At 40.8% G+C, this 17,504-nt stretch overlaps 1 protein-coding gene across 1 annotated transcript in view; it reads left to right on the top strand.

The window, feature by feature from the left end:
• wscd2 (WSC domain containing 2) overlaps positions 1-17,504 on the top strand; it is a 34,339-nt gene that overhangs the window by 3,792 nt on the left and 13,043 nt on the right. The window contains exon 2 of the mRNA XM_020594471.1: positions 15,331-16,204. Within this exon, the coding sequence (XP_020450127.1) occupies positions 15,826-16,204 (379 nt within the window). The 5' untranslated portion in view covers positions 15,331-15,825. The remainder of the gene's footprint in view (positions 1-15,330; positions 16,205-17,504) is intronic.

Below are 17,504 nucleotides of genomic sequence, written 5' to 3'. Positions count from 1 at the left end.
CTCACTGGGAACATACACATAAATATTATGGTGCAGCAAAATATCTGTTGCAATCCAATGTCTGAAATGAGCATTTCTCAAACCTTTTCTGTCAAACCAACTGAAGCAACTGACCGCAATATTCTGGGAATGAGGAACAAAGAGATACATTAGCTGAAGTTAATATAAACAACATTATCTAGAACATGAACGCTGGCTCTCGTCAGTCTGACCCAAACTCACTGTTTGCCCTCTGCAGCATTAGACAGACTTACAGCGGTGTGACTGTTCAACACCAACTACTCAGGGGAGTCAGAAATTTGACATCCTGTGTGTGTGAGACAGAATGAAGAGAGAGCCAATGCAATGGAGAAAATGAAAAACAACGAGGTGCAGAAAATGAGGAGGAAATGGGGAATGTAAGAGCCACATTCTCTGTGGTCCACATCTGACCTTGAGATGGTGCCAGCTGCAGAGATTAGCACATCACCACTGTAATTACTCACCTCGAGGAGCAGACCCCCTTGTCCTTTCTTCAGCTTGAGTCCTGCTTCACAAAAAGGCCTTTGTTGGCAATAAACTGTTGGGCTCTGTTTTCTCTACCTGCTGTACCGACAGAGCTCCAACCTGGCAACAGTCAGGCCTTTAAATGGAGAAACATAGTTTATGAACTCCACTTTTGGGAAACTGGAGGACAAAATGCTCTGAGTGCCACCTGTGTATTCGACTGAGACACATTTATCTTTGGGTAATGACCTTTAACTAAAGCTTCATTTATACTCCTAAATCAGTGTCCACATTAAAGTTACTTCTTCTTTAATAAGTTGAAGAAAGCTAAATAATGTTGGAGGAAAGATAAGTCACTTAGTTTCCAATAATATTCAGGATGATGACTGGGAGGCAAAGACATAAAGGATTCTTTGTAAAGCTCTGTTAGATCAGCAGAGTAGATATTACATCCACAGCAAGCCGCCATGTGGTGTTTTCTCAGTTGTGAGAACATCGGTTTGAGCAGTGTTAGTCAGCCACATCCTTCCATATCCAGTCTGCAGTGTGAAGAATTAGACAGGGCCTTTCTTTAAAGTGCATGTCAGGAGATTTTGATAAGCCCTCTCCTAACAATACTGCTATACTGCAACAGGAGCCTCAGTGTGATAAGGAATCAGAAGGAGAGGAGCCCCCTCTGGGTCCGTCAGCCTGTGCAGTCAGTGTCAGCGGCGGCTTCAGATCTCCTTTTAGTGTGCTGGGCCCTGACTGGGCTGTCAGATGTGCTAGAGACTTTTGTGAGGTTGCTGTAAAGTGAACCACTTGGCCAAATCAAAATGTGCCTCCCTCTGTTCCTCCCCGAGCCACCCATCCACTGCTGTGATTATCATGAAATAACAGGATCCTTAAACAGCTCACTGTTGGGAGTATGTCATTAAGGGGTAAATAGAGGCACATTCTCATGATGGTACTGTGCTCAGTAATTGTGTCTACTAGGATTTCAGCTGAAAGATGTGCAATGGTAACCAAACTGTGTTTATTTATAAATACTTAAAGTAAGGGCTTAATATTCTTACGCTCAGCCTTACATGATGTTCTATTAATTTCCAGCAGCCAGCCTAAATCTATCCCCTTATCAGCTACTTTTCTGAATCTGGCGGTAAGCAGAGCACACACACACACACACACACACACACACACACACACACGAGCTCCTCCACAGCACTAATGTTCCCCATCTGTCAGTAAAGCTGCCCAGGTTCATGTTGTTAGGAACCATCACATGCAGTGAATGAAACACGGCTGGTCACTCACGAGCCCATCAACATGTTGTGTCACCCCTCATCACTTTCGCTCTCTCCGTGACTGTGCACGTCGTTCCCAGGTTGTTTGGGGGCAGGATGAGCATCCACCAAGCACCTCACTGACTCCCGCTTCAGCCCTCTCCTCAGCCAACCAGAGCAACTTAAAAAGTGACTGAGGCTGAAACACAGGCAGCATTATTTGCATTGTAGTGGTTCCTAAATTAGTTGTACTGTCAGAGCACGATCAGGTACAATCACTGTACTTCTTCAATTGATGGAATGGCTTTATGTAACTGTTCAATAACATTTCACTACAAAGAAAAAATAGAGGCTGTTGTGGATTTGTGGTTTCTGTAAATCTATAACATCCTGGAACTGTTAATAATTAATCTCAGTTTCTCTTTTTTTACCATTTTTTGCTAAGTTTGCGTCCGGTTCCCATCACTTCAACAATTTTTCCATTACTTTTAGCTGTTCATTTAGATTTTTCAGCTGGCTTGCTACAGTCTACACAAAGAGCATGCGGTGTTAAGATGTTTTAATAATGGCTCTTGGTTGATGGAAACTGTCTCTTGTAGTCAGACCATCATAGTGTAACAACAGTTACTGCTTGCTGTGACAATAAATACAGTGAAGATCAGCATCAAGCCAATTTGTAATCATATTGATGTGTTTATTTTTCTATATAATCACAAATGTTACTATGTTTTTATCAAATCAAGCTTCTATTTTTAAAATTAGATAAATGTCTCCACAATCCCTAGTAGGGAATCTGCTGATATCAGTCTCCTACAATGCTGAGGAGATACACTGTTTCCTTAAAGAGGTGTTAAATAAGTCTAAAACTGCTGGTTCAAACCAATAATTTCAGTTTTATCTGCTGAAGTTTTTTGACTTCTGCCTCTGAGCTTTCTAACTCGTGCAGAGAATTTTGTTTATAGTGCTCAAAGCATTGAAAAATGACCTTACTGTGAACATTTTTCTTTGGAACTACTTTCTGCCAAAGAAAGAGTCCCTTTTAATTCTCAGAGGCAGGAATACAAAACCTTGGCTCCTGAAACCAAAACTATCTGCCTGGCAAAATGCCACTAGAGGGAAGTGAGATAATATGTTTCTGGGAAATGGGTGAAGTGACCACTTAAATAAATACAACCATATCCATATTCGGTTAAAGTATTCTTTTAAGAAAACAAGTGTCATCTTCAGAGATTTCTGTGTTTGTACCACAGGCACACACAGTCCTTCTCTTTCCTCCTTTGCAGTTGATGTTGTTCGGTGTTGCATCAGAGCAGCAGTGAAACACTACTGTATGAGCTCATCATGTTTTATTCATCTGAGGAGAGGCTGCAGCACAGAGGCTCGCTCCTTCCTGAGAGTCCAAAGCAGGCGGCTGTCAGAAAGCCTGTGATTCCCCAGATAGTTTGCCCATTTCTGTTGCATATGTAGACACAAGAACACATATACTGCACATACAGGCACATTTAATTGCAAGCTACAGTGCTCTCTTGTGCACATATACTGTACATGTAACCTGCCCATTATTTCAGAAGTGGACCTTGCACAGTTTCCTTTATGGCATATGATAACAACAAATTTTAAAACTGGATTGTCTTTTATAGTTATGCTATATAGTAGTACAAGTATTAGAAGTAGTGTAGCCTTTAGTCTTTGTTGGAAAAATGTTTATCAAGGGACAGTAACATCAAGTGGCCCACAGTACATTTATTATATATTCTGTACTTACAAAGAGTAAACAGTAGATCTAGCATAGATACTGCATGTATTTAGATACCTATGTGTTTTACTGATTATATTTTGCTGATTGTGTGCTTACACCAACTTAGTTCTCATGAGCAGTCAGACTGCAGAGATGCAGACATATCTGTTCCAGGAGCCAGCGATGATGCAGGACTTGCCACAATTGCTAAGTCTGACTGTATAAACGTCTCTCAGGGGGACTGCCACCCTGAGCATTTCCTTCATGCAACCATATTATGTGTATTAATGCTCCCTTGCTGCAAGAATAATTAAACCCTTACATTATTCACATAAGTGGCCTCGATCTGCTTTGTTTAATAATCCTAACAGTCTTTAACACATCTTGTCCTATACATTCTTTAACAGTCTGATGTCTTAGATGGATTTTATTCAAAATAAACAGCTTAAAGTCAAAATAGCAAAGTAAAACGCAGAGTTTAAGTGACATAGTAGTAGTGCATCTTTAAATATGTTTATTTATTGTCAGTTAGATGCATGCTTAGTCAGGATATTGTCATGCCAAATAGAGCTGATGGGACCAACTGTGAGGACATAATGACATCAACAACAACAGCATTTACCAAATGGGACTAATGAGCAACGGGGCCTCTAATGATGTTTATGTTTAATTGAAAAAGATATGATGACAGCAGGTCTCTGGTGCTGCTCGACCTTTACAGGCAGATCTGTGTGATGCCAGTGAGGCCCATGGTTCACTACACATTTTGCAAGACATGTTCACAGACCACCCTGCTACACACACACACACACACACACACACACACACACACACACACACACACTTCCTGTTCCTCAAACGACGGCATCCAAATCACTGCACCCGGTGTGCACCACTGCCCTGTGTGAGTGTGCACACTGCACAGCTCATCCGAAATAGCTAAACAGGTTGTGTACGAAAGCACTCAGTGACTGCTCTCATGCCATGGACGAAAGTGTCTGTCTGTGATGTTCAGTGCGTTTCAGATGCTGTTTTGTGATAAAGTTCTATCTGTTGTACCTACACGCCAACTTGTCTCATTCTCATTCCCTTCACTTAGTGATAATTTCCCACACAGACTTTGAACAACTCCACAAACAAAGGCATCAAATACTTTAGATTCTGCTGTGGGTTATACTTATGTGTAGTTGGTGACAGTAATATAGACTGCATACTAATAGCAAGAGAGGAGATAAATAAGACAAATATGGTTACAAATACTCAAGACATATTTTGGCTACACTGACTGCTCTGTTGAGGCAACAGGCTGTGGAAAAATGGAAAACTCTTGGTTTTGCAGTTGATTTCTCCTCATATAACTGTCCAACAACAATGCATTCTGGTGAGGAAATAGGCTGAAAATGTTTGTTATTAAACTATATAGTTCCATACATCACTAAACCAAAAAAAGAACCAAAGGTGCTGTTCACATCTGTAGTAAATGTTTTGAGGTACTTGCACTTAACTGTAACTTGAACGTTCCCATTTTATGCTACTTTAAACTTCAACTCCCCTACATTTGAGAGAGAAAAGTAGTTTTCATTCCATTATATATGAATGACATCTATTTGTTATTTCAGGTTTAGATTTCATATACAACATATGCAATAAGCAAATTATAATGCATTATTTATAGTGTAAAGTATACAAAGAAGAATGTAAAGTAGTGACATTAACAAGCTGCGACATTTAAGTGGTGTTTATACTTGCATTAAATATAGTAACCCAATGTTATATTGAGAATATAATTCATTATGAAAATATTTATATATAAGATACTTTAAATACAGCATATCTTTCTGTCAATACATACTTTTACTACCTTGATATCACTTACAAGTGGCAGTAGTAGTACAGCTCTTACTCTTTTCTCTCCTTCTGAGCATTGCAGGCTTATCTAGCTGTGAATGATGTACATTTGTCAAAACCTTAAATGTTGAATTGGTTGACAACGAGCTGAAAACTGCAATGAATCAGTGAGGGAAAGGGCAAGTTCAGTGATTTTTCCAGATCAAAATAGATTTAGCTGTGTAGGATTTGTCTCTGAGACCATGCTGCGGTTTCTCAAAGCAGAAAGATGACTTTAGCAAGAGGAAAGTGACATTTTTCAATGCTGATCACTTCAAACATAACCATGTTTTCAGTGCTCCTGAAATACACATTCATTTTAAAATAAATACAGAATGTGTTTTTAATCCTCTCCCACTGTGGGAGGTTAGAGTGAAGGGTTAGCTGCAAAACAACAGCGCTGGAGGATTCAGTTTCTTGTTTAAGGACACTTGAACAGAGTGGCGGCTCGTTGACAGGAGCTTGTATGTAGTGTCCTATAGTGTCTGCCCTGTCACTGCACCACTGAGCACTCTGCTGCTTTAATGTTCTTACTGTTCACAGCAGACCAGAAGAAGCTGTGTCACAGGACAGTTGTGTCAACCCAGTCTTCTGAGAATAAGTTTCCTCAACAACCCTGAGTCCACCTGATTGTGAAGCATAACAAGCAGAAGTTGTAAACAAATATTAACATATTATCACCATAGTAACTGATATGATTTGTTATGGTGGACATACTAGTAGAAGGCTGCTTATTTACATATCTAGTAGATACTTAGCTACATTATCACATAGTCATACACCATAGTTAATATAAAAATATTAATTAGAGCACTTTTTTGAGTAAAGAGCCAGTGTCAAGATGTGATTAGCTTAGCTTAGCATTGTAATACCCCAGTTCTTTTATTGGACAGATCTGAATAATCATTTTAGTGCTGATTTATTTAAAACCACAAAGAAAATTACAAACATGACCCGGGTTGTTCCTTCCTCCAGAGAAACACACTGGCTGCTGGAGAGAGGAGATCCCAGAAACACAGAGCCTAATACATTTATAAGTTTTTGGGCTAACCCCTTACACAAAAAGATTACAAAACATCACAAGATGGAGACAATCCGACATCTCCTTCTCTTATCTTATGCTCCACATGCTTCGAGCACTAGTCATAACTAAAATGACGAATTTCAACATGTGTGTGCGTTGTCACGTGGTGAGTAACTAAAACATTCACTCAGACACAATTCTAACACAGGATGAATACAAGAAAACAATTGGTGTCACAGCTCGAAAGCAGCTCACATTTCAGAATCAACACTGTCTACTGTCTGTCAACCTTGAAACAGAGCAGACTAGAGCAGACTTTAATTCTTACTAAACTGCATTACTAATACATTTGTCTAACACATTAATGTCTAGTAATTATCTGATTGATTTACTAATATCTAACAGCATAAAGACCGGAGACAGGGATAAACTACTAGCCTGGACATCCAGAGTTTAGAAATACACCTACCAGCACCTGTGAAGGTAACATTTATTTAACATTTATAAACACGTTGCTTGTGGTTTTATAGGGAGTTATGTGCTAGATCAGTTTCTTCGGGGGCAGCAGTAGGTGTTGAGACTTTGTACAGCTTAATGGAGCTTTGCACATTTCTGTTTTGTATGGATTGAACACATGAGACATAATGTGTTGATCACATAGTTTGGGAGGTTGTGTTAGGTATATAAGCATATTTAGCAAAATACTTAACTTTTTTAATTGGAAATACAGTAGGTCACTGCTTTTCATGGGCTTCACACAGAATTTCACATTGTCACAGTTTGATGCATGAAATAATTTGCATCCACAGTTTTATCAAGCCTCACATGAATATCACAGAATGAAATCATGCCTTGTTTTACAGAAAAGTGGTTCAGACATAGATAGTAAATTCTAAATCACAATATTAAAACACACCTTTCTTTGGTGCTGCTGAGAACATTTCCTAGTAAAATGTGGGTTTTCTTGTTGTCCAGCATGGATAAATGAAGTGCCTTGTTCTCAGTTAATAAATAAGTGTCTTTCTTAGCAGCATGTTAAGATGTGTTTGTCTGCATTATGCTTACACAGTTTAACTGAATGAGGCGCTAGTGAAAAATGCCTTATGTTCGTCACAGAGGCATTTCCTTTTCCCCCTTATCCTTCCTCCTTCTGCAGTCCCCTCTTAAGTCTATTCAAGGCAAGCAGAGAGGGCTGGGATTCACAGCAGAGCTGAATTGGGAAAAGTCATTTTTAATTAAAGCAGAGGGATCCTCTAAAGTAAAAATGGGAGAAGTGAAGGGGGAAAATCTCGGCTCTTCTTGGAAAAAACTGAACTGCAGAAATTCTTTAGAGCACTGAATGAGGAGCTTTGTTAAGCTTGCATAGTGGAAGACATCATTTGATCTCCTATTGACAGCACCTCCCCGCTGCAGCATAATTACTTCTTTTATGAAGCCATTAGGGAGGGCCAATTCTAGTGATTGCTTTGCAAATGTCCATCTGTGTGGCCCACTGGGATCTGGGAGTGCCACCTAAGGAGGGTGGGTCTGGGATATTTCTGTGTTCGGAGCTTTGTGATGCATCATGTTTATTCAACATATCATTCTTTTCCCCAGTTCTTCACTCCATAATGAATGGCCTAACGGGTCTAGATAAACTAGTGCTAATTCGGATTCTGTGCAAATGTTTTGCCCAGCCTTTGTCATTGCTCATGCCTAATTGAACTGCCTGTGTCCACAGTCACAAAGCAGCCATTATTCCTTCACATTTTCTCTCTGACTGTGTCAGTTGCTTATCACTCTATACTGGCGGAAACATTCATGATAATCAGTCACTCGGTTACGACACTAAGCCTTCATGCTACAGTGTATTAGGCAAATTAATTATAAATATTTTAGACCCTTTAATTTGACACTTCCCTTTCAAGGTAAAAGGTCGCCACAGAGCTTAATGGGGCATCAAGTGCTATCAGGAGTACAACAAGTATTTTCCCTGCCATTGTGGCCATATGTTATGGGCAGGCAGGTACAGGTGGGCCCAATCTGCAGACACAGACACGGTTGGAACAAGAGAGATTTTATTGGGGAACAGATTACCAGGTGGAGGAGAAAGGTTCTGGATGGGACAGGCAGGCTTTGTTGGGCCGACTGGCGGTGAGACAGTCATGCAACGTGAAGTGGGAGACGAGACGGGTAGACTGGGTTGGACTGGGAACAAGCAGGGACAGAGTGGAGCCACACCGGAGACCAGGGTAAGTGGGTAAGTGTGTGGGTAAATTGTGCACTCAGCCGGCAATGAGGATAACGGGTACGGTGCAGGCAAGTCGTTTATTTATAGCAGGTTGGTTGGTAACTGTCTTACCCACATAGGATAAGCAAGCTAAGGTGGCGTGCACACAAGTCATCATTCAGCACCCACACAGGATAAGCAAGCTACGCAGGGTGGCGTGCACACAAGTCATCATTCAGCTGGAGGGCACTTAGAAGAGCCTCACCAGCCCGGAGATCACAGTATCGGCACTGACAAAGCAGGTTGAAACCGTGATGCCTTAATTTCTAAAATTAACAGGGAGTACTCATAAATTCTTTCTATGATGGGTCTATTCAGTCACTTCAAACATCAAATGCATTGGTATTTGTATTTTCCCACAGGCACTGGAAGGATGTAGTCAACAGGGATAAACACAGTCATAGTGTCATGACAGCAACAGATACTATATATCAGTCTCTTCAGTATGTGGCTGCTTCAAAGTTTGAAAAAGGGGAATCCTGTTTATCATACAAAAGACTTGTTTACACTGTATAGAATAGGATGCATGTATAGCATTTACTCATAAACTTCTACTGTCAGACCATCAGCAAAAATGGAAAAATATATGTATGTTTGTGATGTGTTTTTACTGGTGACAGCTACTTTTCCTTTCTTTTGTGCTCAGACCAGAGCTGTCAGGAATAGTATTTGAACTGTTAAGCTGTTAATATGGCTTAAGTATACTCTGGTTTTGTTTACTAATGAACATATGGTGCACTGCTTTATAACTTTTAAATGACACAGTTTCTGTCAGCAGTTTGGTGGCTGAGCTTGAGTGACTGCACAGAATGAAGCTGCACAGGTAATCTAAATCTAAAATGTAAAGTAAGACATTTCCTTTAACATCTTGTATTATTAGCCTCTCAGCAGGCCATTATTGAGAGGTTAATGAAAGGAGAGTGGAGGCACTGACTATCTTATTTGCCACAAATGTGCAGCCGCAATATGATTACTTACACTATATCATCCTTTGTTCCAGGTTTTCAAAGCTTCCTGACAGAGTACATACAGAGGTTCTAGTAACAGATAAGGTTGTAAAAAATAGCACACAGTGAACAAGATAACACATATAATGGAAAACTGTTTTAGAAATGTTATCAAATGGTATGTGAAGTGGCACTTTCCAGTGTCAGCACTGAAGCAGAGGTGGATGTTGTAATGCTGGATTTATAGTTTCCTTGTTTCTTTGGGAGATAGATAGACAGATGCTTCTTGTAATATGTCACTGTTCAGGGATTCTTGCAAACATCTTTGCTGATGAGCTTCCTTTTGAGTGGTCACCAGTAAATAAGTGTATTGGGTACTGAGCCAGTCACTATTGCAGGCACACACTGAAATCAAACAGAGATTTTATTAAAATAGGAAGCCTGAACTGTGGTAACTTTTGCCAAACATTAAGCAAAGGAAACTGCTTTGGCAGTGTGATCCTGTTGTCATGTTCACACTTCAGTTTTCAGGGGTCATGCACTCCTAACAGCTGCCATCTGTGTGAGCAAGCTGCTTGAATCTGTTCTACAGAGGATCAGAAGTTTGGTATTTGAATGGGTGATATGAGCTTTCCCAGTTTTATATGTGAACTGCAGTCCTTAGGCTGCAAATGTCTTTAAAAATATTTTTGTATTGTTAAACCTGTAACACTTTTAATCATTTGCTCTCCAAAACTCTGCTGCTTTCTGGTTGTCTTGAGGTTTTAGACAGTTAGGCCTGTAATGAGGCATAACTTTGCAAGTAGGATGGTGTGGAACAACCTGTGTAAATGTTAAAGTAAATGTGGCTAGGGAACAGTGTGATCTTTAGTTTGATTTTGTTAGGTAATTTCTTACTCAGGTAGATATTGATTAGATACTTGTTGTATAGGAATGTTTAGTGTAGCCAGGATGTCTAGCTCAGGCTATTGCTCAGTTCATTGTCAGGAGTTCTGCAGGCTGCATCTAGGCCAAGGTCAACTAGATTGAAAAGTCTGCAGGCAGGATGAATATTGCTAATAGCATGATATGTTCAGCCGTAATCTTAATCATAATATCTTCCGAGGCTTAATGTCCGGACATGTCCCTGAACGTCCTGTATGTTTTTAGATACACACCACATGATCAACACTCACACACACATTGATTCTCTCCATGTTTTGACTACTGCTACGGCCAGCTGTGAAGCTGGCATATCAGGTGACGTCACGGTTGACGTTCCTGTGTAGCATGGGCTAGCCCAACCAAGGGATAAAATTGTATAGGCATGAGGGTTCAGGGTCTTTGATCCTCCATGCTGCCTGCGCGCAGGTTTGGGGGTGGAAGATGCCTGGACGTGTAATGTTAATTTTACTTGTGATGCTTTGAATAAACCAGCACGGTTATTTTTTTATATATCCAAGTGGTCCGCCTCGTCTCTCTGAGTTCCTGGTTAGAAGAACTGGGTAATATCTTACAATTTGATTGGACAAACATGGCTAATGCAGAAAGACGGGCGCTGGCAAGAGGGGAGGTTTAGTAATGCTGAAGCTAACTGTTGCTGTTAACCACTCTGCTGCTGAGAACCTATGACATCCTATATCTAACAGTGCAGTACTGCTACAGGACTTAAAGTTGACTGTGGTTGCACATAACACAAACAGTTAAAAAATTAAAACAGAAGACTCAAGCGGGTTCCTTTCCCATTGTTACTGTTTCTAGCACAATAGTGTGTCCCTCTAGCAGCCACTGTTAATGACTGTCTCCATTGTTTTTACTATGGATAAAATATAACCTCATTGGCATTTCACTGTTCAGTTTTCCTGTATGTTACAACATTTTCTAAACTTTTACCTCTGTGAAAACAGGACATGCGAACCCCTTTTATACAATGGTGAAACCAGTTTAGCTGGTGCGATTTGCCTCAGCGATTCAGAGGCTTAGGGGTTAAAAAGCCTCACCCGCAATGTAGAGAACAGAATACTTTTTGGCAATCAAGAGATAGGAATGAAAATCGATCACTTCTGCAGAACCAAGTGACAAAAATAAATACATTATCAGCTTCTATCCTTTAAACCAGAACAAATAGTACATAAACATGCTATTAGACGGCTACTGTTGTCTCACTCTCTGCATGCTAGGAGGTGTCCACAGAGCTGACCACAGCTCTGTCTCCATCAACTGTGCCTGGTCAACGAGTCCCAGGACAGATATGAAGAATATTTATGGGTTGACTTGTAGAGCACAAGCAGAGCTGGCTGTCAGCCTGCTCAAAGATTAATGCTGACGTTTCCTCCTCTAGATTTGCTCTGATTAAATATTTGCTTGCTCATTTAATATGAATGTAAATTAATGGTGAGTCACTGAGTTCATATCTGGTTCCCTTGAGTATATACACCATGATTTGGCAAACAAACCTCTACACCACCTCCTATCTCATGTCTCTTGCATTTGATCTTCCTCTTATTTGTCTTTGTTTCTGAGTTTTATCCAATAGTTTTTAGCACCAAGTGAGAATCAACGTTACATGTTGAAGAATATGGGCACTGTCAAGTCTGCCAACCTGAATTTCAGGTTGAAGAACATAAGCGCTGTCACCTCCACAACTGGCACCTCCACCTCCTTGCATGCCAGCAGCTGGTCTAGGCGGCGAGGCACAATCAACAGCTGGCATGTCCTCGTCGCCAGATTGTTGTATGTCCTTAGCAAAGCAGATCGTGGCTCCCTTCCTAACAATCAAGCTCTCTAGCCTGCTGTGTCTACTCACCTCTTCGTCTTCCTGGTCAATGCTCCAGCTGAGTGAATTCCTTTCTTCGTGCCCCTTGAATGTCAGCTCTCCAGCCTGCTGTGTCTACTCAACTCTTCATCTTCCTGGTCAATGCTCCAGCTGAGTGAATTCCTTTCTTCGTGCCCCTTGAATGTCAGCGGCCGGGATCCTCGTCATGAGGATCTCATTCTAGCCACATTAGCTGAATAGCTAGAGGGATGCAGTGTCATTTTGTCAGCTGGTTGGTCCACCACTTCGGTCCATATTTAAACTAGGCTACATCATATTTTAACACATCTTAACTTTTCTTATGTGGTTTTTCATTGGTTGCCACTGTCAGTTGAAGCTGTGAATTAGCCATGAATAGAGTTCAAGTTCGTTTTTGTACACCAGTAATTAACGTGTGGCCCCGTTGAACTTGCAAGAGGCAGAGTGGGTTGGTGTCACATGTATCCTGATGCTGTTTTCTCCAGCTGTTCACCCGGAGAAACCTATTGTGTTTTCAGGAAAGGAGCAGCTCACTGCCTTTTAGCTGGAGTCATCATTACATGACCTGTGCACACACATAACCCTAACATAGTGCCTTTTGTGCATGGCCTAAATTCCAATGGGGACCTCTACACATTTTCAAGTTGCCATTTTTATTCACTGTTAGAGGCATGTCGAAATATGCAGTTTTATTTTTCTGCAGACCCAACTCTGTAGGAGTTAGGTCTGCCTACAGAGGCAAAGAAATGACCCAGTCTCCAACAAAGACTTATTTGAGAGTTGTGTTTCATTTGTCCTGAGATATGAAGAATTTCTCCGACAGGGAGTCAAACACTGACATATGGCTGAAAAATTGGATAAAGCGTAGGAGAAACTAGCAATATTGTTTACACAGCTGTTGAGCTAAGTAATTATTATACTCTTTATGCAAAACCCCAGGGAGTAAAGGCTGTTCATGGAGATGAAAACATTGCTGAAATAAATTGTTTAAAAATGCAGGCTAAAAATAACTCATGCCTTCAGTTTTTGGCTGAAATTCTAGATTAAAACTAACAAATATCAATAAACTAAAATGAATACAAAAGAGTAAAACTAAAACAAATTCATGTACCATAATTAACACAGTTTGAGGTATTTTGAACGTTAGATGGAGCCCGGCTGCTTCCTTGTGCTGCAGTCTTTGTGCTAAGTTGAGCTAACCAGCTGGCATACTAACATGATAGTGGTATTATTTTTCTCATCTAGTTTCAGCAAGAAATGAAATAAACACAAAATGTCAAAGAGTTCATCAAAATACTGAAAAATTGTTTGCGCATGATGTGAAATTTAATGGGTAATTAGTGAACTTCAACACTATTTTAGTAATTTGACGGTAGCAGATTTATTTCTAGGGCTTTTCTTATTTTGAAACTGAAGCCTGAACAAATGACTCCTTTGTCCGTTATGTCCTGAGTGTGAACCCCACTAATCTGATAGTGTCAAACGGCGCGTAATGCGGCCGAAAAGTGTTAGGTGAACTCAATTAAATGGCCAGACGAGGAAGTGTAAAACAAAACCGTCTCTTTATTAAGAGAACTAACGTTGAACAAAAGAAAACCATACAAGACACGGTGAAAACACAACACTCACATGTCCTTAACAGTCCGAGGTCAGAGCCAGCAAACACATCCAACAGAGGTGATCCAAAATACGTAGTCCAGAGGGAAGTCCGATATCATACACTGTGGCTGTCCGAGACAAGAGGGCAAAGCAGAAACGAATATACCAAGGTAGCAGTCCGGGTCAGAAACACAAGATACCAAAACCGAAGAGAATGCTGGAAAGTCAGAGCTGGGGTCTAAAACAATCTGGCAGCGTCCTGGTGGGAGGAGCCTAACTACAGGTGAAACCAATGTGAGTGATGAACGCAAAAAGACCGAAATTAAGGTGAAACAACGTTACAGGAAGTAACGTCAAAATAAAAGCCGGACAGGAAGCAGCGGAACCGAATCATGACAGATTTATGCTGTTTTTTATTAACTTGGATTCATCATTTGCGCAACACTTCACTTATAACACATAGAATTTAGTGTTGTAGTGCTGAATGTTCAGGCTGATGAACATGAGCAGACTGTGACCCATTTGTTCTTGAGGGCCACAGACACTTCCCAGACTACCAGAGGGGAAAGTTAAGGGGCAAAGTAAGGGGTTGGGGGGTGGGTTGCACTGTCACTGAGGTTTCAGATGACAAGTATCCAGTGGATTTGTCTCGAGGCGGACAGAGAACCACAAGGGCAAATGTTCTGGAAAAGTCCCTGACCCTGAGGAGTGTTGCGTTACACTTTCCAGTTGAAGCCTCTCGCACTCAGAACAGAGACTCTTTTGAGAAAGGCTGCTGACAGTTTTAGGAAGTCAGGATTCAGCCAACCTACAACACTCTATATGCTCTTACCTCACTTGAACATATTTCTCTTTTGCTGTCAGACATTCACACTTATTATCATCACCTTAGATCAGCTTGTATCATGTTTTCCTTCAGTTCCCATGTGCATTAGTTCCCAAAGACATCAGTAAAAAAGCCAGAGGGTAAAACTTGTTTCTGCTTTTTCCCTTTTGGCTCAACTTAATTTACTGAAGAGCATGTTGACATGGCACCTTTCTGACTATTCAATGCACTCAGTAACACCAACAGATGAGTTTCCCAGATGCTTAATTGTTTCCAATCCTATAATTCATTTTTCATTCCTTGTATCACTGGGAAATCTTGTTCATGTGAAGTTTCACAGAAGAGAAAATATGAGGACATTTGTACCTGTGGTACAGAGGAAGGTTAGTGAGATGTTTGAGATGTATTTTCAGGTGTCCTTTTCTAGCCCACTCATGTTTTTTTTCTCCTTTTCTCCGTGTGATAAAGCTTACTCAGGTGTGCACTTATTTTTCCTATTTTTGTGTGTCCTTACTGCAGATGGTGAGTCACGTCCTGTCACTCCTGGATTGTCTCAGTGAATAGAGAGCTGGACAGTGAGGAAAGGATCTCAGCTCGCCTGATAAATAAAGCCCTTTTTCGTCAACACAGCGTAGGAGAAAGTGTCACCACAGTGCTGGTGAGGCATCTCTGTAGGCTGATAATTGGAGTGAAAGCAGTGTTGAGCGATCATCTTGCACTCAGAGCATCTCACCTTTCATGCCGTTGCCCCAGAGCCGGCTCTCAGGGCTGGACTGTCAGTGGGAATGCAGAATGACTCTCAGATGGACATGCTCAACAGAGCTGCTGAGTGCACAGGTGTAAAGTCGTGTTTTTGTTTGGATGACTTCATACAGGATTAAAACAATTTAACTGACTTAATCTTCATTTTAGCTGGTGCTCAGCGGGGCATTGTGGTGGCAGCAGGGATTGATTCATCTGCTTTATGAGTTTTCATCACTTGGAGAGTGTGTCTGAGTGGCAGGGGGAGCCAGCATGGTCAAGCCTCTGCTGAAGATACAACGCTATTTCAGAAGGAAACCTGTTCGATTCCTTTTACTCATCCTCTTCTATCTGTTTGCTGGAAGCCTTGTCTTCCTGCACTCTGGCTTCATTGGGAATGGTGGCCCTGGAGCCCGAGTGGGCCGGGACCCTGTGGTAGCTGCAGAGACGTCATTGTCAGTCACTCCAGGGCCTGGGATCACGAGTAGAGTGTTTAAGGAGACACGCAGGTCTACTCGGAGGTATAGCCCTCCATGGATGAAATCGACCAGACGGGAGCGCCAGGAGACGAAGGGCCAGGGGGGATACTACACCAGCAACTGGAGCCGTGCACTTAAGGGACGAACTACCAAAGACATGGATACTGGAAAAGGTTGGTTAAACGGAGACTATGTGCTTTACTGTATTGTTGCAGTTGTATTATTTTTAATTTGGCAGCCTCACCAATTCAGCATTAGACTTTTGTCAGATTGTCTGCCACATCTTGAAATTAAAAGTGAGTTAGTAAACGATAGAAAACAAGATTAGGCTTTATTGCCCACAGTGGCTGAAAAGATGAGAAATGACAGAAAAGATGAGTTTCAGCTGAGGAAATAATCAGAATATGTGCCAACAATTGTAAAAATATTTGCAGAGTTGCAACATTAATGACTACTCAGTGTGGAAAACTGAATTAGTATTAGAGAAACTGTAATAATTACATCCTATTGTTTTTTTATTAGAATATTCAGTCAGTTATAGGTTTTTAAATTATTTTATTATACAGGTTGAGTTATCATGCACATCCACTGGGAAACAGTTTTTGTTTCTCCAACACATCATGCTTATATGATCCAGAGTGACCTCTGATTGCAAACAGCAGTCAGTTTTATGACTGAGAATTTCTAGTTGTAATTGATCACATACTGTAGGAAGTCTTTTGAGAATGGAATGAGGTGATAATTACAATAGACTCTTTCTGAATCTTTCTCACCCTCTTCAGCTATAGCTGTGCTGCTCTGCACATGTTCAGCCATGCTGGAGCTGCAGCACAATCACAACATCTAAATGACTACATCATCAGAGGATTTACAGTTTTATCTGCCTTTTTATAAACTGTATAAGTACACAGGTCCATCCTATCAGATCACAAAATGTTTTGAAAACACCAGCGTGAGGACGGGTAGTGTCCCTCCAGAGCAGACATCTTTGACCTTGAATGGCACAGATGCCTTGCTTACTTACAGTATTTCTTTACAAATGAAAAAAAAAAATCTAATCCTGGCTCATTTCTCAATTTCTCCTTTCTGCTTTTCTAACCTTGTCAAACACACTGTTGGGTGATGTATACATTTTCAACAGTGGATATTTCCAACATGTATTCAGGAAAACTCCCCTTAGTTAACTCAAGCCTTCCCACCTGGGCAAACTCCCAGCTAGACTCCTGTTCCTCTCTCCATGATGAAATGCCATGTTTTGAATGGTGACAGAAGTACTCAGATCCTTTACTTCCAGGAAGAAGACATAATGATAACAACAGTGTTGAACTAATGTACCTGCATTCAGAGCTTTACTTAAATAAAAGGAGAAGCATAATCAGATGTGGTCATTATGTAGAAAGGCTCCTTACAGAGTGCAAAATATTAAATATGCTATATTGCACTGTGAAATTATTGATGCATTAACATTTAACC

The sequence above is a fragment of the Monopterus albus genome, unplaced genomic scaffold, assembly GCF_001952655.1.
Source record: "Monopterus albus unplaced genomic scaffold, M_albus_1.0 scaffold23.1, whole genome shotgun sequence".
Taxonomy (NCBI): domain Eukaryota; kingdom Metazoa; phylum Chordata; class Actinopteri; order Synbranchiformes; family Synbranchidae; genus Monopterus; species Monopterus albus.
Note: the sequence above shows the minus strand (reverse complement) of the source record. Positions and strands in the feature narration are given on the sequence as shown.